General features: G+C 43.8%; 1 protein-coding gene across 10 annotated transcripts in view; it reads left to right on the top strand.

Moving 5' to 3' along the window:
• LOC130514501 (dedicator of cytokinesis protein 9-like) overlaps nucleotides 1–26945 on the top strand; it is a 52463-nt gene extending 25518 nt beyond the window's left edge. For 3 of the 10 annotated variants that reach the window (XM_057014685.1, XM_057014530.1, XM_057014773.1), the window contains exons 4-53: nucleotides 328–410; nucleotides 1281–1350; nucleotides 2583–2678; nucleotides 2878–3012; nucleotides 5249–5423; nucleotides 6093–6145; nucleotides 6775–6849; nucleotides 6938–7078; nucleotides 7493–7705; nucleotides 7930–8052; nucleotides 8330–8412; nucleotides 9064–9186; nucleotides 9361–9440; nucleotides 9529–9716; nucleotides 9800–9865; nucleotides 9941–10033; nucleotides 10501–10624; nucleotides 10835–10953; nucleotides 11040–11126; nucleotides 11196–11291; nucleotides 11399–11514; nucleotides 13102–13171; nucleotides 13254–13379; nucleotides 13477–13548; nucleotides 13997–14143; nucleotides 14220–14303; nucleotides 14389–14500; nucleotides 15403–15581; nucleotides 15657–15773; nucleotides 16215–16326; nucleotides 16417–16550; nucleotides 17573–17687; nucleotides 17788–17854; nucleotides 17934–17981; nucleotides 19309–19352; nucleotides 19686–19801; nucleotides 19903–20040; nucleotides 20121–20303; nucleotides 20496–20609; nucleotides 20700–20915; nucleotides 21063–21120; nucleotides 21228–21334; nucleotides 21637–21759; nucleotides 21848–21961; nucleotides 23104–23250; nucleotides 23342–23552; nucleotides 24079–24269; nucleotides 24353–24453; nucleotides 24532–24670; nucleotides 25725–26945. In XM_057014685.1, coding sequence (XP_056870665.1) covers nucleotides 328–410; nucleotides 1281–1350; nucleotides 2583–2678; nucleotides 2878–3012; nucleotides 5249–5423; nucleotides 6093–6145; nucleotides 6775–6849; nucleotides 6938–7078; nucleotides 7493–7705; nucleotides 7930–8052; nucleotides 8330–8412; nucleotides 9064–9186; nucleotides 9361–9440; nucleotides 9529–9716; nucleotides 9800–9865; nucleotides 9941–10033; nucleotides 10501–10624; nucleotides 10835–10953; nucleotides 11040–11126; nucleotides 11196–11291; nucleotides 11399–11514; nucleotides 13102–13171; nucleotides 13254–13379; nucleotides 13477–13548; nucleotides 13997–14143; nucleotides 14220–14303; nucleotides 14389–14500; nucleotides 15403–15581; nucleotides 15657–15773; nucleotides 16215–16326; nucleotides 16417–16550; nucleotides 17573–17687; nucleotides 17788–17854; nucleotides 17934–17981; nucleotides 19309–19352; nucleotides 19686–19801; nucleotides 19903–20040; nucleotides 20121–20303; nucleotides 20496–20609; nucleotides 20700–20915; nucleotides 21063–21120; nucleotides 21228–21334; nucleotides 21637–21759; nucleotides 21848–21961; nucleotides 23104–23250; nucleotides 23342–23552; nucleotides 24079–24269; nucleotides 24353–24453; nucleotides 24532–24670; nucleotides 25725–25850 — 5850 coding nt within the window. In that variant the 3' untranslated portion in view covers nucleotides 25851–26945. Of the gene's footprint in view, nucleotides 1–327; nucleotides 411–1280; nucleotides 1351–2582; nucleotides 2679–2877; nucleotides 3013–5248; nucleotides 5424–6092; nucleotides 6146–6774; nucleotides 6850–6937; nucleotides 7079–7492; nucleotides 7710–7929; nucleotides 8053–8329; nucleotides 8413–9063; nucleotides 9187–9360; nucleotides 9441–9528; nucleotides 9717–9799; nucleotides 9866–9940; nucleotides 10034–10500; nucleotides 10625–10834; nucleotides 10954–11039; nucleotides 11127–11195; nucleotides 11292–11398; nucleotides 11515–13101; nucleotides 13172–13253; nucleotides 13380–13476; nucleotides 13549–13996; nucleotides 14144–14219; nucleotides 14304–14388; nucleotides 14501–14667; nucleotides 14713–15402; nucleotides 15582–15656; nucleotides 15774–16214; nucleotides 16327–16416; nucleotides 16551–17572; nucleotides 17688–17787; nucleotides 17855–17933; nucleotides 17982–18987; nucleotides 19125–19308; nucleotides 19353–19685; nucleotides 19802–19902; nucleotides 20041–20120; nucleotides 20304–20495; nucleotides 20610–20699; nucleotides 20916–21062; nucleotides 21121–21227; nucleotides 21335–21636; nucleotides 21760–21847; nucleotides 21962–23103; nucleotides 23251–23341; nucleotides 23553–24078; nucleotides 24270–24352; nucleotides 24454–24531; nucleotides 24671–25724 lie in introns of all 10 variants that reach the window. The other 7 variants (XM_057014606.1, XM_057014221.1, XM_057014452.1 and 4 more) reach the window with 4 other exon arrangements.
• The last annotated feature ends 32 nt before the right edge of the window (nucleotides 26946–26977 follow it).

The following is a 26977-nucleotide window of genomic DNA, read 5'->3' as shown; positions in this document are numbered from 1 at the left end:
AATTCAAAACCCCCTTAAGAAATGTCTTTGTGAAGTGTTCGATCAGCCCACACCGAGTTTGCAGGTTTTGTTTGTGTGGCTCCATTTTGAATGTGGAAACGGAGCGAAGCGTTTCATTTAGTCTCCTCTTCTGCCAGTTATTACGCGATCCTTCTTATTAAGCGAAGGCTCCCTACAGATGACACGGACCAAACATGTGCAGCGCACGTGCTGCTCAAATGACACGATCGCATTTGCTGATGGATCCCTGAGGACTGCTGAAACCCTCTAAAGTACACCCAGAACAATGTGTTACAATGATGAAAGCTGTTCCTGTTGTCTCCTCAGTGCATCAAGACCTACAAGTCTGACTGGCACGTTGTCAACTACAAGTATGAGGACTACTCCGCAGACTTTCGGCAACTTCCAAAGTAAGACTACAGTTAACGTCCTTCACAGCCGGCTACACTGTATTCACACAGGTGCCAGGACATATTTACAGTGGTCATGTAAGGACAGCTGCTGAGGCCGAAACTAATGGACAATGGATGTGAGAACTCGTGCAAATTTCTCTTCTTTTGGAAAAATGTTTTCAAGGAAACACAGTCAGAAGGTGATTTCCGCACCTCGGAGGGCTGGAGGACGTTTCCTTGTTAGAAGAAATGCTGCTAGTAACGCCGCAGCCTGTGTTGAAACCACCCTCACGTCCTCCGCCGGGTTCACCCGACTGCATCTTCTTCCCCGAAGAACATTGTGCAGCGAACGTGTTGAGTAGAAGTTGACAGTGACCTTACATCTTAGACCGTCACACAGCTGCCAAATACTTTGTTGCTTTCCTGAATCCAGGGAAGTTAAGACAATACGCATTGACGCAGAGCGACCCATTAAAACTATTTACAGTCAAAGTCATTCCGACGTCTGGCACCTCTTATTTTCCAGCTAGCATTATGCACTTTAGCATGTGTGCACCAGTGCTTAAGGCTATTCCCACTCTTCTGTTAATTACATTTCCACAGATTCTTCTTTTTCTGGACATCCAGTCTCCACTTTTTAATCATAAAAATGCAGGAAAAATGCCATTTCAGAGCTCATCAGTTAGAGAGACCTGCAGATTGAAAACAAATGGGAAAAAGCTTTGTATGTGTTCATAAAGAATTATCCTCAGCTAAGTGATACATTTTGTTATAAGGGAACATTATTTGTAATCTGCTGTACTATGGGATGACAATATATTTTTTGAAAATGTTAACTCACTCTACAAAGGCTTTATATTGACTTTTTTTGTCACTTTTATTCACCAGCAAAGTGCCCCGGCCTGATAAACTGGCTGTCCATGTGTTTGAAGTGGACGAGGATGTTGACAAAGACGAGGTGAGTTAAACCAGTCTGTATATTTGACTGTTAAAACATCAGTGAGGTGTATAGTTTAACTGTTTGCCGTCATTAGCTCTGTCGGGTTCCCTCGGTGAATTACAGTCCTCATATTTTCAGTTTGTAGCTGGTAAAGGGTGAATTTATGAGTGTTGTTGAGAATGTTGTCACCACCTCTCAGGGACAGAGGAGAGCAGTTTCCTCTCATCCTGTTTTAATTGAAGGGAGATTTTTTTAGGTTTTGTGAGAGGATGAATTTTTAAAAAAAAAGATTTTTAACATGTTACTTGATGTCTGATGAGCAGAGACAGCTTTCCTGCCTGACTTCTGGAGTTTCATTTTTCTTTTGTAATTGTGCTGCTTAATGCTGTTGTGAGTGTGTTTGAAGCTGTTCCAGGTCGTCAGGGGTCGAGATCTGTCCTGTTATTTCTCACTATCGCCTCTGTCAAAATTTCCAGACGAGTGACGAGATCCCACCTCCTCCCCTAAAACCCCCAGAATAGTTACTTCTTTAATCATCGTGTGTTTGGACCTTTGTTTAACTTTAGTTTCGGGTCAAAACTCCTTTTTATGTGTCCTTCTGGAGAAAACAGGAGTTCCAGTCTGTATCCAGCCATATTTTTTTCACCTCGTCTCCTGGCTTTAAAAAGCTCCTCGACACTATGGAGGAGGAAAAGATCTGAACTTTTCCAGATGCTCTTCATATCACTCACAATAACAGTATTCAGACTCCACGCAGCCTTTTTCGGGTCATGCTGGGTCCGTCACCTCACGATAACACACTCCCGCTCCTTTTTTCTTCTAATTGGTGCCTTTCAGAGCTTACGATAGCAGCTGACCCATCAATGTAGCATCAGTCTTTAGAATCTTAGCAAAAGTTCTGTTTTAGCCTGTTTGTCTTGGCTTTGCAGGGGAAAATGTCGATATTTATCAGGCTTGATGCTCATTGTTTGTTTAATGTTCTTCTGCCTGTTTGAAAGGGGGCAGAGCTGCATCTAGTTGAGCTCTGTTTCATCTCATGCTGCAGCATCAAAGATTTCCTGTGCACTGAGTCGAGACCGGGGTGGGGGGGTTAAATCACCCTGAACGTTCTGTAACGACGCATTAAAAAAACTGTGTGATATTTTCCCTCTGTTGGTACAGCGATACGGAGACGTGCTCCCCTCTCTGAGCGTGCGCAGTGCCAGTCAGGGCTGTTAACAGTGTGCGATCTGCTTTTCTGCCGTCTGCAGGATACGGCCTCGCTGGGATCCCAGAAAGGTGGCGTCTCCAAGCACGGCTGGCTATGCAAAGGCAACATGAACAGTGCCATCAGCGTCACCATGAGGGTGAGACAGATGTGGGATGTATAACTGAAGCTATTAAAAACTGTTGACACCAGAATTTGAATCCCTTCACTTCTAAAGTGTTGATATTTCAGAAAAGGGGATGAGAAATACATTTATCTGGTGGAGAGGGAAAAAAATGGAACGTGAAAGTTTTTATTGATTTTTCCTTCCAAATCCCATATCTGCATTTTTGTCCCAGTCCTTTAAGAGGAGATATTTCCACCTGACCCAGCTCGGGGACGGCTCCTATAACCTGAACTTCTACAAAGATGAGAAGATCTCCAAAGAGCCCAAAGGAACCATCTTCCTGGACTCCTGCATGGGTGTGGTTCAGGTATGGCGATAGTCTGCTCATTTACTTGGTTGCCTGTAACTCTGGGATGTCCTCTTTGGTGCTGAGGGAGTCCAGGGTGCGGTCTGGACCACTATAGTAATTAAAACGCCAGGAAAGAGCAAAAGTCACACGATGAAAACGTCTTCCCAATAGTTCTCTAAGCGCTGCCAGAGTTACCTCGGAGAGGTTGAGTTCCCAGAAAGCTGAGCTCTGCTGTTCTACTGACTCTCTCTGGTGAAACAAGGTGAATGCTGAGGCCTCACTTCCGTGCACTTTCCATCAGCCCCGCAATCAATGCCACATGCAAACATCTGAAAGGAAGCCAAGACTCGCCGGGTGCATTATCATCTGTCATCTCCATCAGTGGAAAGAATCAAATTTTACTGTGGTGGCAGCCAGCTGGCATTAATCACACATTCATCGGAGAATGAGATGGAGGGATGAGCGGTTTTCCAGAGCGGCCTAATTCCACTCGTGTGGAAACAGAAACAGTTATCAGCCATAAGAGGAGAGGTGTCTGCAGGCACTGTTTGAAGGCGTTCGGGATTTTTGGAGACTTGAGTAGCGTCTGTGTCGTCCCCTGAGTTTGGTTTTCAAGCACAGACCTTCACCCTTCGCATTCCTCACTGAATTCACTGTGAAGAATATTTATCCAGGAAATGATGCTCGGCGCAGGAGCAAAATTTGCTATAAGTCAAAGGCAAAAGATGCTGTTGATAATGTGTCGTCACTTTCCTCTTGTTTATCATGGGAGGATATATTTACTTTGCTCTAGAAGTAAAAGTGATTCTGCATGAAAAAAACTGAAAATCTAAACAAAAGTAAACGCAAAACAAAAGTTAAACAGTGCTAAACTACTAAACACAAGCTTAACTTGAAACTTTAGCACACACGTCTGTTTGAGTGAAGCTGCAGATGTTTTACTGAAGCAGCTGTATTTTATTCTTAATTTAGCAGCCATCTGTTGGATCATGCCAAAAGTTCACCAAAAAACAAATCATATGGATGGAAGATATTTTTTCGCTTTGTTCTATTTTATGAACTAAATACAGACGCAGTGTTCCTGAACTTATTGTTGGTTCAAACTATAAAAGGAATAATCCTACTTTTTATTTAAAAATGAATATAAGTTGTACAGATGATGTGCTTTTATCCTCTTTCAGAATATCAAAAAGTGGTCAGAATGAAGATTTAATATGTATTTACCTGCTTCACCATCATAGTAACAGGAGAGAATAAGCTTGTTTGTGTGATAGTAAAGACAGATGCCTGAGCTGAACGCATCTCCATCATTGGGATGATGCTTGATTCCTCAATACAATAAAATAGGCCCTATATGAGCCGCAACAAAGTCTAAATATCGTTGTGGTGAACCAGCTGATTATTCATGGGAAATGGACGGAGCCATTGTTGAGTTTTAAAAACAACAATAGGAAGAAATCACTGTGGCCAGTATCTAAACTGAGTAATAATTTCCCCTCTCTGCACTAACACAGCCTGTCTACACATAACAAATCTTCCTCCCTGTCACTCCTCCACATACAGTATCAGTCCAGCTGCAGAGCGAAACAGCAGTGTAATGCTACACTACCTTTCTCCTGGAGCAGCAGAGCTCTCTACTATGGGCTGTTAATGGTGGAGAAAATGCTTGACAAAGATGAGACAGCAACATCACGGTTGTTCAGACTCGTCTCAGCAAATGGCTTTGATTTTCTGTCGACTTCAGCCATCATTCATCCAACTTTTAAGGCAGAATTCCTGGCTGAGTTACGTACATGGAAACACTCTTCTCTTCGTTAGCTTCCACTGTTTACATCTGTGGCAGGTAGATTACAGTAAATCAGCACCTCGCTTCCTCTAACTCTCCAAATTGCTGACTGTAGAGTCTTATTTTATAATATCACTGCATGTTGGATTTGCATGCAGAAATAGAACAATGGAATTTTAAATGCTGCCTTCAAAGTCATTCCATGTTGGCTTTGGACAGAAAGTTGAAACATTCCTTCAGCTTTGCCATTTCCACAGTTGGATATTTAGATTTTTGGGTTTGAAAATCTCAACTCATATCAGATCCCAGTATACTTAGCAAACCTGAAACCTTCTTGGTTTCCATAACAAATAGAATCTGCTTTCAGTTTTGGTTCTAAACCCTGAGATGACTCTTATGTCACAATGTTATTGTCTTCTCCAGTTTGTCTCCCTTCTTTCTCTTATCTAATCTGCTCCGTGGCTGCAGAACAACAAGGTCCGGAGGTTCGCCTTCGAGCTGAAGATGCAGGATAAGAGCACGTACCTGTTGGCTGCAGACAGCGAGGTGGAGATGGAGGATTGGATCAACACACTCAACAAAATCTTGCACAGCAGCTTTGAGATCGCCATGCAGGAGAAGAGGAACGGAGACGTTCACGATGGTGTGTGTTTACAAAGCACCTGTAGGAAGACAAACGTTAGAGTTTAGTTAAATCGGTCAATATATTCTAACAGGTCAAATTCTAACAGTATTTTAAAGACAGACAATATTGAGACTGCGATATAATTATGAAGCTGTCTTTGCAGACTGAACACTTTAAACAAAATGTCAGATATTATAGAGAAAAATGAAACCGTTTGTGCTTCTGATGTTGTTCATTCAGACTCGCTTGTGTTCAGAACTCCTAAATCATCTTTTCTTTAGTCTGCAGTGTAGTATAATCTGTGTTGATGTGATACCAGACCACCCAGGCTTTAAATACTTACCTCCTGTCTCATAGGAGCCCAGCCATGCAGGAAAATGGCTGAATGCCTGTGCACAATACAGTCTGCTAAGCTCTCTTAACTCCCAGGGTTTTATTAATCGCACTGTTCACACGAGTTTACAAAAAACCCAACACATTATATATGAGCTGTTTAAAATGTACCAGTGAGACCTGCTGAATCTCCATCTGAGTCCTGAATGATCTCCTTAATTTTTAAATGTTGTTTGCAGAACTTCAACTTCAGTACGGGATTAAGGTGCTTTTACGGCTGAACAAGGGGGTTTATTTATGCTCTGGTATCTTTGGCTGGCTTTGCATTAAATGATTGATTCTGTTGTCTTTAAGATGATGATCTGGGAAAGTCTGACAGTTCCTCTGGCAGCATGGACAGCTTTCAGGTAGGTCCTTCCCCCAGCCGGATGTTCACACTCCAAGTGGAGCCGCTGCTTTAAATCTGTCTCATTAAAGGGGGGGGGGGGCATTCCTGCCACAAACACACGTGGCTTTAATTAAGACTGAGGGTTTATCAGTTGAACTCCTAATTTCACAGGTTCATTTGTTTGTTTTTGCAAATCTGATCCTGGTTTTCTTGAAAACCCAACACTGCTGCTTAACATACAGGCCTCTGCCAATATTACGCACATTCAGTAAAAGCTGACTGTGACGACACCTGAAGAAGAAAGCCCCGGTGTCTGTTTTTCAAATATCCCCAATATAGCAGCTCAGCAGCTTATCGTGCCGCTGCAGCACCGACTGGTACGCAATAGTAAAACCATATGTGCATGGAAACGTGGTAACAGTTAACGGAGACTGCTGGACGGTTAGCGCATGCTTCTGTGAAATGTGTTGTGGTACCACCTGACTCCCACAACTGAGCCCGTCTGTGCGTGAGATCAGCTTTTAGATCAACAAAGCCTGTTTCCCAGAAGCACAAATTGAAAGGAATTGAAAAATAATGTTGAACTTTTCATATAATGCTCAGAGCAGGCAGGGGTCGACTGAGACGCTCCACCTTGTTTCTCTTCAGAGCGCCAGAGATATCGAGTCCAGGATGAGGAGTGAGACCAGACTGAGGCTGTTCACCCTGGACCCTGACACACAGGTAACGATTGTGAAACATAGTTCAGCTCCTTTGTTTCCAGCGTTCGCCGTCCTCCCTAATGTGGTTCCTTCCATTGTGCTGTCCTCAGAGACTAGATTTCTCTGGAATAGAGCCAGACGTGAAGCAGTTCGAGGAGAAGTTTGGCAAACGTGTCCTGGTGAACTGCAACGACCTGTCGTTCAATCTGCAGAGCTGTGTGGCCGAAAACGAGGAAGGACCCACAACCAATGTAAGACTGGCCGCGGACTTGAGATGTGAGATGCCCTGGGAGGGCTCATCTCACTCTTGTTGGCCTAGCAACCAGACTACAAGCTCAGTAGGGGTGAAGAAAGTGTATAATGATGTGGGATTTCCAGCTGTCTGCTAAAAACTTAGCATGCTCTGTCTCCTTAGAGACACAGCTCTCACAAACATTGACAGAATATATTCAGACAGTTCCCTGTGCTGGAATATTCATGGTATTGCTACAGGCTCTGCATTAATTCCACATTTTTCTGCTTTAAGTATGGTCTACCTTATTTCTTCTTTACCCTTTTTCAGACTTTTGGAGCAATGAGGCAGAAAAAAAGTTTTAATGCTGTGACTACCAATGCAGAAACACTCTCATTTTTACCCTTATTTTTTACTCTTCTTCCTTGTACAGGTTGAGCCATTTTATGTTACGCTGTCACTGTTCGACATCCAGAATGGAAGGAAGATCTCCTCTGACTTTCATGTGGATTTAAACCACCCATCTGTGAGGGCCATGGTGCCCAGTAACACCAGTCAGTATATAAATGGGGGAGGGGACACTCACCCCGAGGGGCCGCGGTTGGTTCATGGCGTGCCCGAGGCAGTCTTGAAGTATCCCAGACAGGCAAGTCATTGAAACAGAGCCAAGATCAGACCATTAAAATTCTTTTGGTTTATTATAAAATTCTTCTGCCTGTGTTTTAAAAATGACTAATAATAGACAGAACAGTTCTGTCTTCTTTCAGACCTACCTAAAGCCATCTAAAGCATGTGCCTGTGCTTGTTAGTGCAGCTGAAATGTTTCCTCAGTGACGCCCACACTTAATTCTGTGTTTGATTCCTCCTCAGGGAGTGTTCTCGATCACATGCCCCCACCCCGATATCTTCCTCGTGGCTCGCATCGAGAAAGTGCTCCAGGGGGGAATCAACCACTGTGCTGAACCATACATGAAGAGCTCAGACTCTAGCAAGGTACCGACCCACTCGTGACCTTACCCCGAATTCCTCCACATTTTTCCACATTATACGCAGATAATAGTCAGTTCTGAAGTCGTGCAGCAGCAAAGACTCCACAGAAGCACAGACTCACGCAGTCGTGGAGCTGCGGCCAGAATGGAATGTGAATCAGACGTAAAAAGTCTTAAACCGTTTTAAAATGTGTTTGTGTGTTATCGAGATATATCTGCGTGTCCGTGTTGCAACTGGCAGATTTTTTTGTGTCTGAGAAGTGATGAGGTCCCTGTTTTAGGCGGCACAGAAGGTCCTGAAGAATGCCAAGTGGGCCTGTAGTCGCTTGGGTCAATACAGGATGCCGCTTGCCTGGGCAGCGAGGTACGTTATGACTTTTTAATAAATAACATTTGTGTTTAGACATCTTGTCCAACCTGTGTACCCGCGTGCACGTCGTACTGTACCCACAGCTCTTACAGATACAGAAAGGAAGCTTACAAACCATTAATCACACCATTAAACCATCACCAAAACCAAAGCTATGATGTCATGATTGAGGCAATAGCATTTATGTTTTCCTTTATAGAAAAATAAATTGCATCATGCCTTCATGGGCCTACGATTCATTATCCACATTAATCTGAAATAGATGTCGTCCATCATTTTCATGTCCACCAGCCTAAAACAACACTGAAGCGACTGAGGTAACGTAGACAGCGTGTTTGGTGGAGAAGCTGCAGTGTGATAGCAGGATGCTGGGTAATGTTGCTAAACTCAACATTCTCCCTTGCGGAGTGAAATCAATTTGTTTGATTTCAGTTTAAATCTTGCGCTTTTTGACTATGCACACAGCAAAAAAAATAAATAAGTGAGACGCACCTAAAAAGACAAGTGTGGCCTGCTGCTCTCTGTTTTTATAAGTGTAAATTCAATACTGGGTCAGTTAATCAGATAAACGGGTTAGACAAATTATTAATCCTAACACATTTGTTAGGGAAAATATGCCTGAATCCTTTTTTTAACCCTTTACAGGCCGTTGTTCAGAGACGCTTCGGGGACGCTCGACAAAAGCGCTCGTTTCTCCCCTCTGTACCGGCAGGACAGCAACAAGTTGTCCAATGAGGACATGCTCAAGCTGCTGGCTGATTTCAGAAAGTTAGTAATGCTTTGATGCCCATTTTGTGGTGCCGTCTGAAACGGTCTCAGTCAGAAAGTGAGAGGCTGTTTCACATCTGTTGAATGTGGTGTAGCTGTGCACGCATACCGTTGATCTGCGCTCGCTCCAGACAATAGCAAAAACAGAGCCTGGGTTTATTTTACTTTCCCCAGGCCAGAGAAGATGGCCAAGCTCCCCGTAATCCTCGGAAACCTGGACGTTACCATCGACAATGTAGCACCTGACCTGACAAGTACGACCCGCTCTCTGCCTGAGAGATAAGAACCGTCTGTTTCTCCGGAGGCTGCTTATTTAATCTCCCCTCCTGCTCCCGTACACAGATTGTGTTACCTCATCCTACATTCCTGTGAAGCAGTTTGACGTCGGAGAGAAGGCCAACATCCTCTTTGAAGTAGAGGAGTTTGTGCCGTGCATAGCCAAATGCTCTCAGCCTTTCACCATCTACAACAATCACCTCTATGTCTACCCAAAACACTTGAAGTATGACAGCCAAAAGTCATTCGCAAAGGTATCCTACAGGGAATTCCACTGATGTTCTCTTCCCTCAGTTGGAACGTTGGTTAACTTTGCCTTGGTTGTGTTCTCCCTCAGGCTAGAAACATAGCAGTCAGCATTGAGTTCAGGGACTCGGATGAGGAAGATGCTGTTTCATTAAAGGTAAACCCAGATGCCACCTGGAAATGTCTCTGTCACATCTTCCAGTCACAGTCGCTAACTTCTATCATTCCACAGTGCATCTACGGTCGACCCGGAGGACCCTTGTTTACCAAAAATGCCTTCGCAGCAGTGTTACATCACCAGCAAAATCCGGAATTCTATGACGAGGTACAGCCCACTGTAACCAAAGAACTACAGATGAGATTCCGGGACTTGTTGCTATGGTGAAGGAGCATTTTGTGTCCTGCAAACTCATTGTGAAGAAACCATACAAAATTCTTTGGACCTGTGTAAATAAATGGTGCAACTTTGTTTTTCTTTATCAAGGTAATTCTCTATTAATAATGTGCTCGACTGGTTTAACTTTATAGCTCTAAGGAGGGTCAAAGGCCCAGTGTGGCAAGCAGATCTTTACATGAAGCCTTACTTATGGCAGCATCTAGTGGTCAAAAGGCAGAGAAGAAAATAGATTGCCATTTTTTAATTTTCATATTTCAGGTAATAGTAATAAGCACAATAGTTCATATTCTAATGTTCTGAGCAATGTTCTAAGCACCATGTTTGAACAGAAACAGCCTCGCGAGCGATGAACACCACCATTTAAGAAAAACAAGAACCGTTGTTGTGCATTTCAGTATAAGATCGAGCTTCCGACTCAGCTGCATGAGAAGCATCATCTGCTCTTCACCTTCTATCACATCAGCTGTGACAGCAACAGCAAGGCCAGCACCAAGAAGAGGGACCTCATCGAGACTCAAGGTAACGCACCGAGGAGCTGTGGGGTGTGTGTTATGAAGCCGGGAACCAGTCCAGGATGTATTCCTGCCTCTTTTCCGGTGTTCGGGGATAGGCTGCTGCTTCTGCTTCTGCTCCTGCTCCTGTGTGACACTGACCAGGAAAGGGCAGCAATAAACAGAAGCTGGAGAAGTTCATTTTCCATGTTCTTGTTTTGACTACTCCTTCTCTCAGTGGGTTACGCCTGGCTCCCGCTGCTGAAGGACGGGCGAGTGATCACCAATGAAAACCACATCCCGGTGACCACCAACCTTCCTGCTGGATACCTCAGCTGTCAGGAGAATGCCAGCAAGGTAGAGTCCCTCTTTCAGCTGCTGGGTGGTGAAGACTGCACATCTCCTTTTTTAATTTTTCCTAAATTTTTCCATTTTCTTCGAAGCATTCAAGTCCTGAGGTCAAATGGGTGGATGGGGGCAAGCCATTGTTTAAGGTGTCCACTCACCTGGCATCCACCGTCTACACTCAGGTTGGGTTTTGCCTGTTTTTAATTGTGTTGTGAAACTGGACTTCTTCTTGACTGTCTTCTGTCTTCTAGGATCAACATTTGCACAATTTCTTTCACCACTGTCAGATCAGCGCTCCTGCCCCCCAGGAGACGGGCGGGGGCGGGGAGCTGGTGAAATACCTGAAGGTACTGTCGGGGTCAAAAGACCGGCCCCTTGTCAATTCATTCTTTTGATCATGACGTACATTCTGGGCTCTGAGGCCAGATTTCATGGAGACCTCGTCTTCTTTCAGAGTCTGCACGCCATGGAGAGTCACGTGATGATCAAGTTCCTGCCCACCACCCTCAATCAGCTCTTCAGGGTGCTGACCAGTGCGACTCAAGAGGATGTAGCAGTCAATGTCACCAGGCAAGACCATCCATCAATCCATCCATCTATCCTCCCATCCATCCATCCATCCATCCATCCATCCATCCATCCATCCATCTATCCTCCCATCCATCCATCTATCCTCCCATCCATCCATACATCCATCCATCCATCCATATATCCATCCATCCATCCTCCCATCCATCCATCCATCTATCCATCCATCCTCCCATCCATACATCCATCTATATATCCATCCATCCATCCTCCCATCCATACATCCATCCATATATCCTCCCATCCATACATCCATCTATATATCCATCCATCCATCCATACATCCATCCATCCTCCCATCCATATATCCATCCAGATATCCATCCTGTAGCAGCTCCTTTACGCTACCATTTTATTCAGGTTGGAATCAGTTTATTCATGAGCCCAAATAAGTGATAACTCTTACATGTATTTGGCTTTAATCTACACTGTTTTTTTCATTTTCCATTATTGGTACTCTTTTAATTCAACAAGCCAAGAAAGCCCAACTTGGGCAACGTGGAAAACCCGTCAGGCTCTCTGCTGATCAACATCTGTGTTTAATCAATCCACTAAAAAACCTCTGGCTGTATTGTGGATCAGGGTGGTCACATGAAATGAAAATACCGCCCCCTGCTGGCTGGGAAGAAGGTCTACATGAAATAATGAAACAATCGCTCCCATCCATTCATCCATCCATCCATCCACCCACCCACCCATCATCCATCCATCCATCCACCCACCCACCCATCATCCATCCATCCATCCATCCACCCACTCATCCATCCATCCATCCACCCACTCATCCATCCATCCATCCATCCACCACCCACCCACCCACCCATCATCCATCCATCCATCCATCCACTCATCATCCATCCATCCACCCACCCATCATCCATCTATCCATCCATCCACCCACCCACCCATCATCCATCCATCCATCCATCCACTCATCATCCATCCATCCACCCACCCATCATCCATCCATCCATCCATCCACCCACCCACCCATCATCATCCATCCACCCACCCACCCATCATCCATCCATCCATCCATCCACCCACTCATCCATCCATCCATCCACCCACTCATCCATCCATCCACCCACCCACCCACCCACCCACCCACCCTCATCCATCCATCCATCCATCCACTCATCATCCATCCATCCACCCACCCATCATCCATCTATCCATCCATCCACCCACCCACCCATCATCCATCCATCCATCCATCCACTCATCATCCATCCATCCACCCACCCATCATCCATCCATCCATCCATCCACCCACCCACCCATCATCCATCCATCCATCCATCCACCCATCATCCATCCATCCACCCACCCACCCATCATCCATCCATCCATCCATCCACCCACCCATCCATCCATCCATCCATCCATCATCCATCCATCCACCCACCCATCCATCCATCCATTCACCCATCATCCATCCATCCAACCACCCACCCATCATCCATCCATCCATCCATCCATCCATCCATCCATCCATCCATCCATCATCACCATTAACTTAATAAAACATATTACTATTTTAAAATGAGCACATTTCTTTAATTTTAGAGTCATGATTCACATTGTGGCCCAGTGCCACGAGGAGGGTTTGGAGCACTACCTGAGGTCATACGTGAAGGTAAATTCACATATCTTGTGGTGTTCTTTGGCTGTTGCTTCCAAGAGCGGCTCAGCATTTTCTCTGAATGTGTCCTCTCCAGTTTGTGTTCAAGACTGAACCGTTCACCTCCAGCACCACACGAACAGTGCACGAGGAGCTGGCTAAAGCCATGACCTCCATCCTGAAGCCCTCCACCGACTTCCTCACGAGCAACAAGCTCCTCAAGGTAAAAGATTTGTGATTTCTAAAATGATTTCCCAGATTTGAGGTTAGCAAAAATGTTTTTTTTATGGCTTTCTGGTTGGTGTTTGTCTGCCCTGCAGTACTCCTGGTATTTCTTTGAAGCCTTAGTCAAGTCCATGGCGCAGTATTTGATTGAAAGCTGTAGAGTAAAGGTAAGTCTGTCTAAACACGTGTTTTTGACTCGAGGGGGGTGGGGGTGGGATCGTCAACTGTATCATAGCTTCTGTAGGTTACAGCCTGCCCGGGCTTGCGGCCAGCCACAGAACAACATTCGTGTTGTTTATAAATCAGACGTCTCTCCCACAATGTTAAACTGGCTCTGTTTGTTCTTTCGCTGTGAAGTAACCACATCCCTGTGTGTAGCCTTGAGTTCACCTACCACTGGAAGGAGGTTAAAGGTCACAAAGCAAGCCAAACATGTAAAAAAAAAAAATGTTATGGAAGTGGTTGAGCTTATCCAAGCACATCCACAGTAAGATGGTTTGACTGGATAAGTGAAGGTAAAATAGAGTATTTGGCTTTGACAGTAAAAGGAAATGTCAGGGTTGTAGAGAACTTAAATGGGTTTTAAGAGCCCTCTCTTCCATCTTCACCCTGCAGTTGTCCAGAAACCAGCGCTTTTCTGCGACCTTCCACCACAGCGTGGAGACGCTGGTCAACCTGATCATGCCACACATCACGCAGAAGTACAAAGACAACCTGGATGCTGCCAGAAATGCCAACCACAGCCTGGCGGTCTTCATCAAGGTTGGGACATGCGGCCGGTGCCTTCTTCACGTGTTTGCTGGTGGTATATTCGCTGATCTGCCTTCTCCTCTCGCAGCGCTGTTTCAACCTGATGGACAGAGGCTTCGTGTTCAAACAAATCAACAACTACATGAGCTGTTTTACGCCTGGAGACCCAAAGGTAGACCAGTGGTGGCACACAAGCTGTTCAGAACATGCTGTTGTCTCACAGTTGTCTGCTTTTATTTTTTTTTTTTTAAATCCAGACATTGTTTGAGTTCAAGTTTGAGTTCCTGCGCGTTGTCTGCAACCACGAGCACTACGTCCCTCTGAACCTGCCCATGCCATTTGGAAAAGGGCGGATCCTGAGATTTCAAGGTGAGAGGATCAGTTTAGACCTGATGGAGGCTGTTCACACTGCTGATAATTCAAATGGATTCCCTGTCAAAGCTCCAACTTTTACTGCAATTTATGCTTGTAAATGTCATTAAATAGCAAACAACCACATTTTGTTCTGGAATGTATGTTTTTTCCTCCTTAAATAGCTGTATCTTCACATGACCCTGCAGAGTCATACGATCCTAAAGTAGGTAGGTGCACAAGTGTGCTGCTCACAAGTCCTGAAGAACTGATCTTGATCAGGTCTTTAAATGATTAGCTGCATCCTGGCTGATGGAGAATGTTTGCCTCTCACTTTTTGATATGTATATAGATGATTACTATAGAGAGAGGTCTTGATTGTTGGGTGTTTTGGGTTGTCTCTGGGAATCTGGGGTTGGTTTTCATCTTCTGATCGATATTTTGAATGACTGTGCTTTTCTGAAATAATCAGGGTCAGGATCACACTTCTAGACACATCTAGACTTTTCCTGCAAATCTGGTTTTGCTTCAGATTAGAGATGTCCGATATTATCAGCCTACCAATGCTATCAGCAAGTACTGTCCTTAAAATGTAATATTGAAAATTATTGCATTGGTTTTCCCTTTTTTTAATGACACAACTTTTACACAAGTTGAGAGTTGTGATGTATAGTTTTAGAGATAGTTTTGTTTGCTTGGCACAACCCCAAAATATATCGGAATTGATTGATATCGGTACTAAAAATTAAGAGTTAAAAAAAAGAAGCCAATATCGTACATCCCTACTTCAGATTTATTGGTAAAAGTCAACAAGGTTCATGTTTCTGTGTCTGTCATCAGATGCTCAAAGTTTTATGGGTTGATTATATCAGATTAATGTTAATTACATAGTGTTCTCATTATTGTCTTCCTCCTCTCAGACCTCCAGCTGGATTACTCACTGACAGATGACTTCTGCAAGAACCACTTCCTGGTGGGACTCTTGCTCAGGGAAGTCAGCGCCGCTCTGCAGGAGTTCAGGGAGATCCGTCAGATATCCATCCACGTGCTGAAAAGTCTGATGATAAAACACACGTTTGACGACCGCTACACCACCAAAGTCGGTCTTAATTCACCAGGAAAACCAGTGTGTGATCTAACGAAGCTCTGGTGACATTGATTTGGTTTTTTTTAGAGCCAGCAGGCCAGACTGGCCACGCTGTATCTGCCCTTGTTTGGCCTGCTTCAAGAGAACGTCAACAGGCTGAATGTAAAAGAAGTTTCCCCGTTCACCCTCAACCACTCCATCCAGGTGAGGATGCCACCTGCTGGTTTCTCTTGCAAACTACAGCCAGTCAAATTTATTCCATATTTTAAGCTTTCAGCCCTGCTGACATTTATTGATCCTCATTTAAAAGACCTCATCAGCGATGATTTAAAAAAAATAAAAAACTTGTTCATGGGAAGAAAATAGTGTTCATGCAGCAGTTGAATACATTCTTTTCTTTTTTATATAAGAAGTTTGGAAATACTCTATGAGTTCATTCATATCATGTTTTTTTTTATTATTGTTTTTAGACATACTCATTTGGTTCAGCAACCGGAGAGTGTAAATTTTTTATTTTGGAGAAGATTTTGGCCTAAAATTAGATACCCTCAAATCACCTACTTAATTTAATGAAACTTTTCATGTAGACTTGGATCATAAACCTGTGGCCTCCATTTAACAATTTCTCTGTTTTTGTCCCTTTAGAATGGAAGAGAAGATCTGCTTCTCACGAGCGCTTTAATGACGCCTCCCAGGTCCAGCACCTTCCTGGACACCAGCTTGCACAAAGATGTTTTCGGGGCCATATCTGGCACGTGTGAGTGGAACGATGGAACTGAAAACCTACCAAATATGACCTACCAAATTCAGCTTTTTTAATAGCCTCCATTGTCTCGTGTCGTTGCAGCGTCTCCCCACACGTCCTCAACTCCCAACATCAACTCTGTACGTCACGCAGACTCCCGCGGCTCGCTCATCAGCACTGATTCTGCCAACAGCCTCTCTGACAAGAACCACGACAAGAGCAACTCGCTGGACAAGGTAAAGCTCTGAGAATGCTCATTTCGTCCTACAGAGCCGTCATTACTCACCGTTCGCAGCCGTATCACCAGCTCCCTCCTGTCCTGCATGACCGCTCACCTCACCTGTACGACACAGTATCTGTGTTGTCATCCTGGAGTGACTGGGCTCTCCAAACGTTCCAACCCTGGATTTCTCCCTGCAGCGCAGTATTTCACGTCCAGTACACAACCATCCCATCCCCAACTGGGAATGCTGGAGTGGAAGAATTTCTACTTTGGAAATGATTCAGAGTTCCTCTCACATGTATTTTTTTTCTCTCCTCAGCATGCTTCACATTACCATGAAATCTAGATTTTTTTATACATTTATAAAGGAAAAATATATCATTTTAATATTTAAATGTTTTATCAAATATTAAAACATTCACACTCCCTAATTGCATAGCTGTGGTAAAAACTGTTGTGTGAAAAATGAGTTGAGCATCTACTTTATTTCCATCCGTATATCTTCTCTGCTGTGGTGTGTTTCAACCTTGTGCTGTTAACATCTGGAATAATGAGCAGCACCAAAGCTTATAAATAACTTCACCACAGTTTTCCAGTTTGGGGCTTTAGAGGAAGCTAAATTTAGGTGTGGCGTTGTCCTTTTTCCCCACCACAGCTGTTGCAAGATTCATTTTTAATCATTTCCACTATGTCACCGTAGCCTGTTCCGAGAATTAAATGAGCTTCAGGCAGAAGGACGTGTTTGGTGCGTCTGCTACAGGGCAGCTGTTGTTCCACTCCTTTGGGTTTCTCTTTTACTTCCACTCAGGGAAATAGTTTGTTTTTCGTCTGCAGAACTTTTCTTCCCTCTACCATCCGGGTAATCTATTTCCAAGCCTCTCAACGGTTACGCCATAAACACTTTAAGCGCTTTTATATAGTTTTTATTAACCTACTGCAGTGTTCCCAGACAGAGGCTGTCTAGACTGTGAATTTGCCACATTAAACCCCCACGTTCATATGAAGCCTTGACTGCATTATATCTTTGTTCTCCAGAACCATCCTGCTGCAGCTCTGGGCAGTAGCCTCTTGAGATGTGACAAACTGGAGCAGGCAGAGATCAAGAGCCTCCTCATGTGCTTCTTACATGTGCTCAAAAGCATGTCTGAGGGTAACGACTGAACGTCCACTTCCACTGATCTTCTGCGCTGATTTTAATTCCATGTCTGATCTAAAAATATTCTTCTGTGGTCGCGCTGATTGTCCTCCAGATGCACTCTTCAGCTATTGGAGCAAAGCTTCAGCTGCTGACTTGATGGACTTCTTCACTCTAATTGAGTAGGTTGTCTTGGATCTACAGTGAAGCTTTTATAAATAGCGCAAAAACTGACTTTTTGTTACTCATATTTCCACGTAGAGTGTGCCTCCACCAGTTCAGATACATGGGGAAGCGCTACATTGCCAGGTAATGTTGTTTTCTGCATCTGTTTCAGTGTAACTGTAAATTTATGCTGAACTTTTTTCTCCATGGTTTTTGCTTCATGAGTCACTTCCTCCACAGCCCCACGCTAAAGAAAGCAACTAACGCTCTTCCAATAATTTCCTTTAATTTAAGCATAGTGAATTTTTCAAACATGAGCAAAAAAACTGTGGTATTCACAGTAAATCATATCATTGTTTATCTTTGCTATGTATTTTCCTCTTTCCCAATGAAATATGGGATACTATCACAAACATACAGTCTTATATAAGTTCTGACTTAATCTGAGGCTTCAACCTTGTAAAAGGTGTTTGGTTACATGTGGAACATACAGTATATGACATGTGGGAGCTCTGGCCTTGACTCAGTTTCAGGTGTTTATTCTCTCTAACCTCATCTCACTGTTTCTATCTTTATTCACTTAAACGCTGGCAAGTTTAACCTAATGCAATAAAAGCTGGCTCCTGCCCCTTCCCCTTCGCCTGGGTAAGACTTAAGGTGGAACTGATATTCCCAGACTCAGTGCATGATATCGTCTCACTCTGAACTAATGCTTTGCTGTGAAATAATGCTGGCTCTTAATTTCTCTGTTTCATTTCCAAGTGCATGGCGTCTTCCTACTTTATCTCTAAATACAATGCATGTGAAAAAATAAAAAAAGCCCCCCTACATTAGAGGATGTCATCTGAAAACCGGTTAGACTGTATTTACATACATAGTACAACCCTGATTAAATAAAGTGCAAGTATAACCTGAATGCAACATTCATGCTGCATTTACAGACTGTTTTGTCCGTTTTCCAGTCTTTGCTGATTGATTTTAACCCTGGAATCATGGTTGTACAGTAATGTTTTTTTTCTCTCAAGATGGTTTTGGCCATAATGGCAGCGTGTGTAAATCTTCATATTCTTGATAACCATCAACCATAATCACTAACAGTGGCTCTGCTACTAACAGCCATTTATCTAACAGTGTCCTGTTTCCTCATCAGGAACCAGGATGGGGCGGGACCCGTAGTTCACGAGCGGAAGTCTCAGACTCTGCCTGTGTCCCGTAACAGGGCAGGAATGATGCATGCCCGCTTACAGCAGCTCAGCAGCCTGGATAACTCTTACACTTTTAACCACAGTAAGTCCTCCATACTGCAGCACCTGCCCGCAGCTCGTGCGTTCCATCATCCTCCTCATCATCTTTTTAGGGCTAGGCTGCTGTTATGCTTAGAAATCATCACTAAACTGGGGCTGTGTGAATATTTACTTCATTCAAAGTCTATGGAATGACATCCTTTAATACAGTTTCTTTGTGTTTTCAGTGTAAGAAAGATTTCAAGTATTCTTGGAATATCTGTAGAGCATGGTAAGAATGTATCGGGTTGGCAGGCAGTCGGCAGTCTGATTCTGTTGAGATGAAAGCATGCCTGTTGTAACCGCAGAGCGCAGTCTTTGATTCTCCATTCAGTTCTCTGAGAACCCGCAAGTCCATGTAAAATAAGAGTTTTTATTCAGTGAAGTTACCCCCTGAGACAAGAAATCCATCCAAAGTAAATTACTGGCATTGATCGTCTTTAACCCTAAAGCCTCGTTAAATTGATATCTGATATCTAGTGTGATAAATATGTTTGAATAAAATATCGCTGTACTGTATTAGATGTACGTGGATCAGCTCCAACCTTCTTACGTTTCTCTTCAGCCTACAGTCACTCGGACGCAGATGTGCTGAACCAGTCACTGTTGGAGGCTAACATCGCCACTGAAGTGTGCCTGACTGTCCTGGATACACTCAGCATCTTCATCATGGGGTTCAAGGTAAAGTTTACTTAGAGTTTGGTCACTAAACTGGTCAGGTGAGTTCAGCCCTTGTATAATACAGTTTGGTCCGTTTCCCATGATGCTCTTCCTGTCTGCAGACCCATCTGTGCTCTGATTACGGCCACAGTCCACTAATGAAGAAGGTGTTTGAAGTCCACCTGTGTTTCCTGCGGATCAACCAATCAGAGACGGCGCTCAAGCAGGTCTTCACCTCTCTGCGCACCTTCATTTACAAGGTGTGTAGGAGGCTGGGGAACGGCACTCTGCTCTTCCATCGTGCACGGAACGATGACCCGCCTCTCCCCCCTCTCTGCAGTTCCCCTGCACGTTTTTCGAAGGCCGCGCCGACATGTGTGCCGCCTTCTGCTATGAGATCCTCAAGTGTTGCAACTCCAAGCTGAGCTCCATTCGCAATGATGCCGCCCATCTTCTCTACTTCCTCATGAAGAGCAACTTTGACTACACCGGCCGCAAATCCTTCGTCCGGACTCACTTACAGGTGCCGACTAAAGTCATTAAATACGTTTCAAGCAAAAGTACCGTGTGCTGTCATAATCATACTGGTCATTAAAATAGTTTTATTTATTATTTGGATATAAAGAAAATGTATCTGAATATCAACAAGCCCCAGAGTTAAAACAGGTGGTAAAATTATTAATATGAATATTTTTTCTTTTCTTCTCCTGTGAAGGTGGTGATTGCTGTCAGTCAGCTGATCGCTGATGTGATCAGTATCGGAAGTACACGTTTTCAGCACTCCCTGTCAATCATCAACAACTGTGCCAATAGTGACAAAACCATTAAGGTCAGAAAAGTGTTAATGCGCAACTACTCATTAGAATTTAGACATTTGGGTGTAGTAACCCGTGCAACTGCTGCTTATCCCGCTCAACAGAACACAGCTTTCCCGTCGGATGTGAAAGACCTGACGAAACGCATCAGAACCGTCCTGATGGCCACGGCCCAGATGAAGGAGCACGAGAGAGACCCAGAGATGCTGGTGGATCTGCAGTACAGCCTCGCCAAGTCGTACGCCAGCACGCCGGAACTACGCAAGACCTGGCTGGACAGCATGGCCCGCATCCATGTGAAGAACGGAGACCTGTCAGAGGTCTGAGATCAATCGTATCGCTGTCTGTGTCTCTATAGTCTGAAATAATCAGAGCTCAAACCCTAATGTTCGCTTTGTATAGAGCTCTTTTTCTCTCCTCCATCATATTTAATCATCACATTAGCAACTTCCTGTTCCTGTTTGCAGGCGGCCATGTGCTATGTTCACGTTGCAGCACTTGTGGCAGAATACTTGCGGAGAAAAGGTGCTTTAACAGCCTCACACAGAAGCTCGCAGCCATTTCACCTAATATAAGGGCTCGTTGTTTATGAGCGTTGCCTTTACATTTGTCACATTCGCACATGCGTGCAGGGATGATCAAACAGGGCTGCTCAGCATTCCGTGTCATCACTCCGAACATTGACGAAGAGGGAGCGATGATGGAGGACGTGGGCATGCAGGACGTCCATTTCAATGAAGTGTGTATGCATTTTTATATTTGAATGTGTTGAAAGTGTATTATTCATTTGTATATTTTACCGTTTGTCATTTATGACTAATTAAACCAGCAATCCAAATATTCAAAAGCTGCTCATTTAAAATATTGAATCCAAAGCAAAATCCATGTCTGTAATTTTTGAATGATCTTTTTTTGCACTACAATGATCTTTTATTGTGCTCCTAGAGAAACCCTCCTGTTGAAATGCAGATGCTACCGTTTGTTTTTCGGCGGCTCTCAAAAATGATAGATGCTGTAAATCTGTTCCTCGTGTGCTCTCAGGATGTTCTAATGGAGCTTCTGGAGGAGTGTGCGGACGGGCTGTGGAAAGCTGAGCGTTACGAGCTCATCTCCGACATCTACAAGCTCATAATCCCCATTTATGAGCAGCGCAGAGACTTCGAGGTGCGAATGTCCTTCCTTTTTTGTGTCTTTTGTCCTGTGCTGCCCGCGTCCACAAATTGTAATGGGGTCTTTGTTGCGCTCCTGTCAGAAACTGGCTCACCTGTACGACACGCTGCACCGTGCGTACAGTAAAGTGACGGAGGTCATGCACACGGGCAAGAGGCTGCTCGGCACCTACTTCAGAGTTGCTTTCTTTGGTCAGGTGAGTTCAGCCCTTGTTTACAGCTCACACACAGCACGAAGGTTCAGTCTCAGGCAGGCCGCAACTTAGTTTTGCTGATTTCTCTCCTGATTGTTGAGTGAATGGATCATTTTCACAACTGTGCACACAGTGAAAGTGTGGAAATGATTCCTGATGTGTTTCACTCCAGGGCTGCTGGATATCATTTTTGTTTATAGTTCTTATTTTGAAAAGCATGAGCACATGCAGTGGCATTTTCTGACCCCCTCTAATCCAACTCTCTGCTCTGTTTCGTCCTCTGAAGGCAGCGGTAAGTGGTGCAGCAGCCGTTCTGAGCAGCCCGTCGGCCTCTCTGTGTGATTGTGCCGTCTTTGTGGTCCACTGACATGTTTCACTTGTAGTTTGCTGCTTCAGACTCTAATAACCATCAGCTGCCACAGCTGCTCTCTGGTTCTGAAATGTGCTGCATGGCGCTCTTTGCCGTCGCTCATCGCAGTGTTTCTGCTTGTGTCAGGCGTCTGTTCGTCCGATTTTACTGATTAGTACTGACCCTCAGTGCTGTCTCAACTTGTCATGACCTCTGTCTCTTCCTCGTGCTCGTCAGCAGTTTGATTTACTGTTCTAATAATTAGAGCTGATGGAATAACAATGATTTGATTATCTGCTGTTCCCCCCGTGTAGCAGTACCAGTTTACTGAATCAGAGGCTGAGGTAAATCACTACGAACGGCAACATTGCAGTTCAAATGCTGTGATGTGTTAGATGGTGTGGTGCTCCTTTGCTAACACCGTCTGTTATGTGACGTGTGATGCTTCTCTGCCCTTTGACCCCTACGCTACACCGGCCTCAGTGTTGTTCTTGCAGTTACAGTAGACTTTTGCAGAGGTAAAGAAGGATTCTTCCCTCACTAAAACCAGTGCAAGTGTTCTTGCGACGTCTGTCTTTCCTGGTTTACAGCACTGACTGACTCTAGTTGATGTGTTGTAGTGTATTTATGTCCTGACTGCAGTGCAAGGGTTGTGGCTTAATGAAGTCTGACAAACAGGTTTCATTTTGACACCCTCCATTCACACCCCTGTCTCCGTGTGTTTGCTTCTTTTAATCTTAGTAGTTGAGCAGATTTTTTAATTCCTTGTGTTTCAACCAATGTCTTATCTTTTCAGGGCTTTTTCGAAGATGAAGATGGGAAGGAATACATTTACAAGGAACCCAAATTCACCCCTCTGTCTGAGATATCTCAGAGGCTCCTCAAGCTTTACTCGGAGAAGTTTGGACAGGAGAATGTGAAGATGATCCAGGACTCTGGAAGGGTAAGACTCCGCTGATGCCTCATGTGTGATTCATATCAGTGCTGACTGGCGCCTGAAGGTTTATCGATCCATCACTGTGTGCTCCCTGCAGGTCAACCCCAAAGACCTGGACTCCAAGTATGCTTATATCCAAGTAACACATGTGACTCCATATCTGGATGAGAAGGAGCTCGTGGACAGGAAGACAGATTTCGAGAAGTGCCACAACATCCGCCGCTTTGTGTTTGAAATGCCTTTCACCATATCGGGCAAGAAGCAAGGCGGAGTGGAGGAGCAGTGCAAACGCAGGACCATACTGACCAGTGAGTCACTGGGGACATAAATACCATTATTGAAGGGAAACAGGCCAGGACAGCTGTGCAGTTCTTCTTTAACCCACTAGATCCTGCCACACAGATTTATTTAACAATTCCAGGTTGACAAAGGGGTTTTTTGTGTATTTTTTCCTCTCATTTCTTAAATAAAATCTTTTAATATACTGAATTTTGGGCCCAACAATGACTGCCGTGCCATTTCAGAAACTCAAACAAGATAAACAAGGTGTTGGTGGGTTTTATGGACCCCCTAATGTTGTTCTTTAGATGCATGATTAATCCTGCATGGGTCAGCAGGTTTGGTAAAGGACCTTTCCTCTTCCTAATCAGAGTTCTCTTGTTTTATGGCGCAACTATTCAGACCATTCTTATCTTTGTTATATAAGAGCTTTGAACGAGTCCTCAGCTGTATAATACAAAAATACTTGGTTCAGAAAAGGAAGAACACAAAATGGTTCACTGTGAGCTGAGCTGTCCCAGCCCCGCTCCTCCCTAATGTGTGTTTGTCCCGCAGCTACTCATTGTTTCCCCTACGTGAAGAAACGCATCGCAGTCATGTATCAGCACCACACCGACCTGAGCCCCATCGAAGTGGCCATCGACGAAATGAGCAAGAAGGTGGCCGAGATCAAGCAGCTTTGCTCCTCCAGCGAGGTGGACATGATCCGTCTGCAGCTGAAACTGCAGGGCAGCATCAGCGTCCAGGTGTCTATTTAATCCACACGAACACACGAGCACGTGCGCGCCCACGCCTGAAAAAATAACACGACTCCTGCGTCATTGCTCAGGTGAACGCCGGGCCACTCGCATATGCCCGAGCCTTTCTGGATGATGCAAGCACCAAGAAGTATCCCGATAACAAAGTGAAGCAGCTGAAGGAGGTCTTCAGGTTAGCTGTGACGTCAGCACCTGCTGGTTTTGGAGTGTTTTTTCTTCCCGGTGTCTCAACCTCTGTTTACCGGAGCAGGCATTTTGTGGAGGCGTGTGGCCACGGCCTAGGCATCAATGAGCGGCTCATCAAAGAGGACCAGCAGGAGTATCACGACGAGATGAAGGCTAACTACAGAGACCTAGCCAGAGAGCTGTCCATCATCATGCACGAGCAGGTAAGAACCATGTAACTAAGTTAGCATTGTAATTACTTTATAGTATTATGATAAGGGGGATAATAACTCTCTGTGATAACCCAACGATAACCCTCCCTGATAACAATGTTCTCTGTTTCTTTCCTGTGCTGACATGAGCAGATTGGATGGTAACGCAGGAAACAGGCAGCAAAGACACAGCTGTTGGTCCAGCCACGTGCACCTAAAACAAGTCACATGATGGACGTTAGATATCAGTAAAAAGACAAAATCATTATCTACAGGCCAAATTACAATTTACAGACTGTAGATTATATAGCACCAGTCTGTAAAAGATAAATGGTCAAAATAGAAATGTTAATTAGTCTTTCAAGATAATATCTTCTCGTCTAAATTGGTCTTAAATCAGAATGTTCAAAATGAGACACGGCAGCTACAGGCTGGGCCAACAATCACTGTGATAATCTTTCTATTTACTGTTCTTGTGTACTTCCTTCTTCATGTTTGTAGAGTGTTTGGTGTTTTTGAGTACATGACGTGTATATACTGTCTATTGTCCTGTGTGTGAACAATACATTTATGAGCATTAACAAGCATAGATGTTTGTCTTTACATTCATTTCATTTACAAATACACTGTTCAAAAAAGAAATCGCACTTCCAGGATTTCACCCTATCCAGTTAGGAGGCAGGTAGCAGAGCTGCTTCTTTATCCAGGAAATGCTGCACAATGATAAAATGCACATGTTGATCTGCTATTTTGTTTCTGTCCAGAATGTCAGAGACAAACTCCACGAGGGTGACCTGGCTCAATGTACACAAGTGGAGCCTGAATTGGGTTTTCCACCATGTAATCAGTGAAAAAATTCAACTCAGGCTTTTCATTCATTGAGAGCTTGAATGTGCTTATTTCTTTAAAATATGTTTTTGCCTTTATTTTTTGAACAGTGTCTGTGGACATAATTTTTTCATTGACACACAGTTTACTGTGTATTTTGTGAATCTTCCTGTTGTGAAATATGAGGGCACTGTTATGTCAGCATATTTACTGATTATTTCACTCTTCCTTATTTCAGATTAGTCCCGTGGAAGACGGCATGAAGAGTGCTCTTCCTGACTCGCTGCACATCTTTAATGCCATTAGTGGCACACCAACTACCACTATCATCCAGGGCATCCCCAGCTCTTCCTCAGTGGTGTAACGCACGACGGGCTTGACCTGAGCGCAGAGACCTTGAAGCACCAGCTCTGGTAGTCTGGTAGACAGACAGCTTTGCCCCATCTGTATAATAACCAAACACAAGACCTTCTTAATCTTTGATTTGGTCATTATTTTCACAAAAGTGAGAAATCTGAACACAAGCAAATTAGAAAAAAAACAGACTTTCTGCATTATGATATAAAATAATAGATAATAACAGAACAGACATTATTGTTAGAATCTTTAAACCTGGGGCATGGGCCTTTTTTCCCCCTTTACATGGAAACAAAGGTCTATTACCTTCATGCTCACGTAATGCTGTTAAGCTGATAAAAATCAGATAAATGTTATTATTCTCAAGGGTAGCGGGGTTATAAGCTTGCGTCCTTGGCAACAGCCCCATTAAGGCTTATCAGTAGGAGACTTTTTATCAGAAACTGGTGTCCTCAACCAATAGCAGCGTGCGGACAGTGGATTGTAACTACACTCTTTGCCACGAGATGGAGACAAAGTTCATGTGCGATAAACATGCCTCCCCAAAATTTTATTTTATTTTAATGATGTTTTACCTTGTCTTTTATATAAAAAGTATTCCACTTTTATAAGCCACTTTCTTCATGTACAGATATGCTGCATACACCATTATGTATTCTCCTGTACATGAAGCTATGTTTCTAAGTCAGATTTTTTAAAAGCCTCCTGTTACACGTGTCGGCGTTTGATTTCAACACTTCAATGTCTTAGAATGGGAGAATTTTCTTAAATATTTAAAGCCATTGCACACAAAAGTATATTCTGAGACGTGGGTGACTGTATATAAAAGGAGTGTGTGCAATATTTGCAGAGTGAGGCTTATACACTGTAAAAGGTTTTGTTCACCTTTTTGCCAAAGCGACGAGGTGTGAAAGCAGACACTACGCCTACTGTGGACATAAACTGCAGCTTTCAACATTTTAGTATTCACTGAAATGTTCAACAAATTGTTTTATATTTGAAAAGCAATGTTATGGTTTTTTTTTAATTTAACACAGTCACTGTTCTGCTGTAAAGATGTTCTTTCTGTTTCTCTTTTAAATAAAATACTCATTTGTCTGCACTTTTACTGAAAATCCCTAATATGTTTGTTAT

The sequence above is a fragment of the Takifugu flavidus genome, chromosome 1 (assembly GCF_003711565.1).
Source record: "Takifugu flavidus isolate HTHZ2018 chromosome 1, ASM371156v2, whole genome shotgun sequence".
Classification (NCBI taxonomy): Eukaryota; Metazoa; Chordata; class Actinopteri; order Tetraodontiformes; family Tetraodontidae; genus Takifugu; species Takifugu flavidus.
The sequence above is the reverse complement of the archived record's forward strand: the minus strand, read 5'-3'. Positions and strand labels throughout refer to the sequence as shown.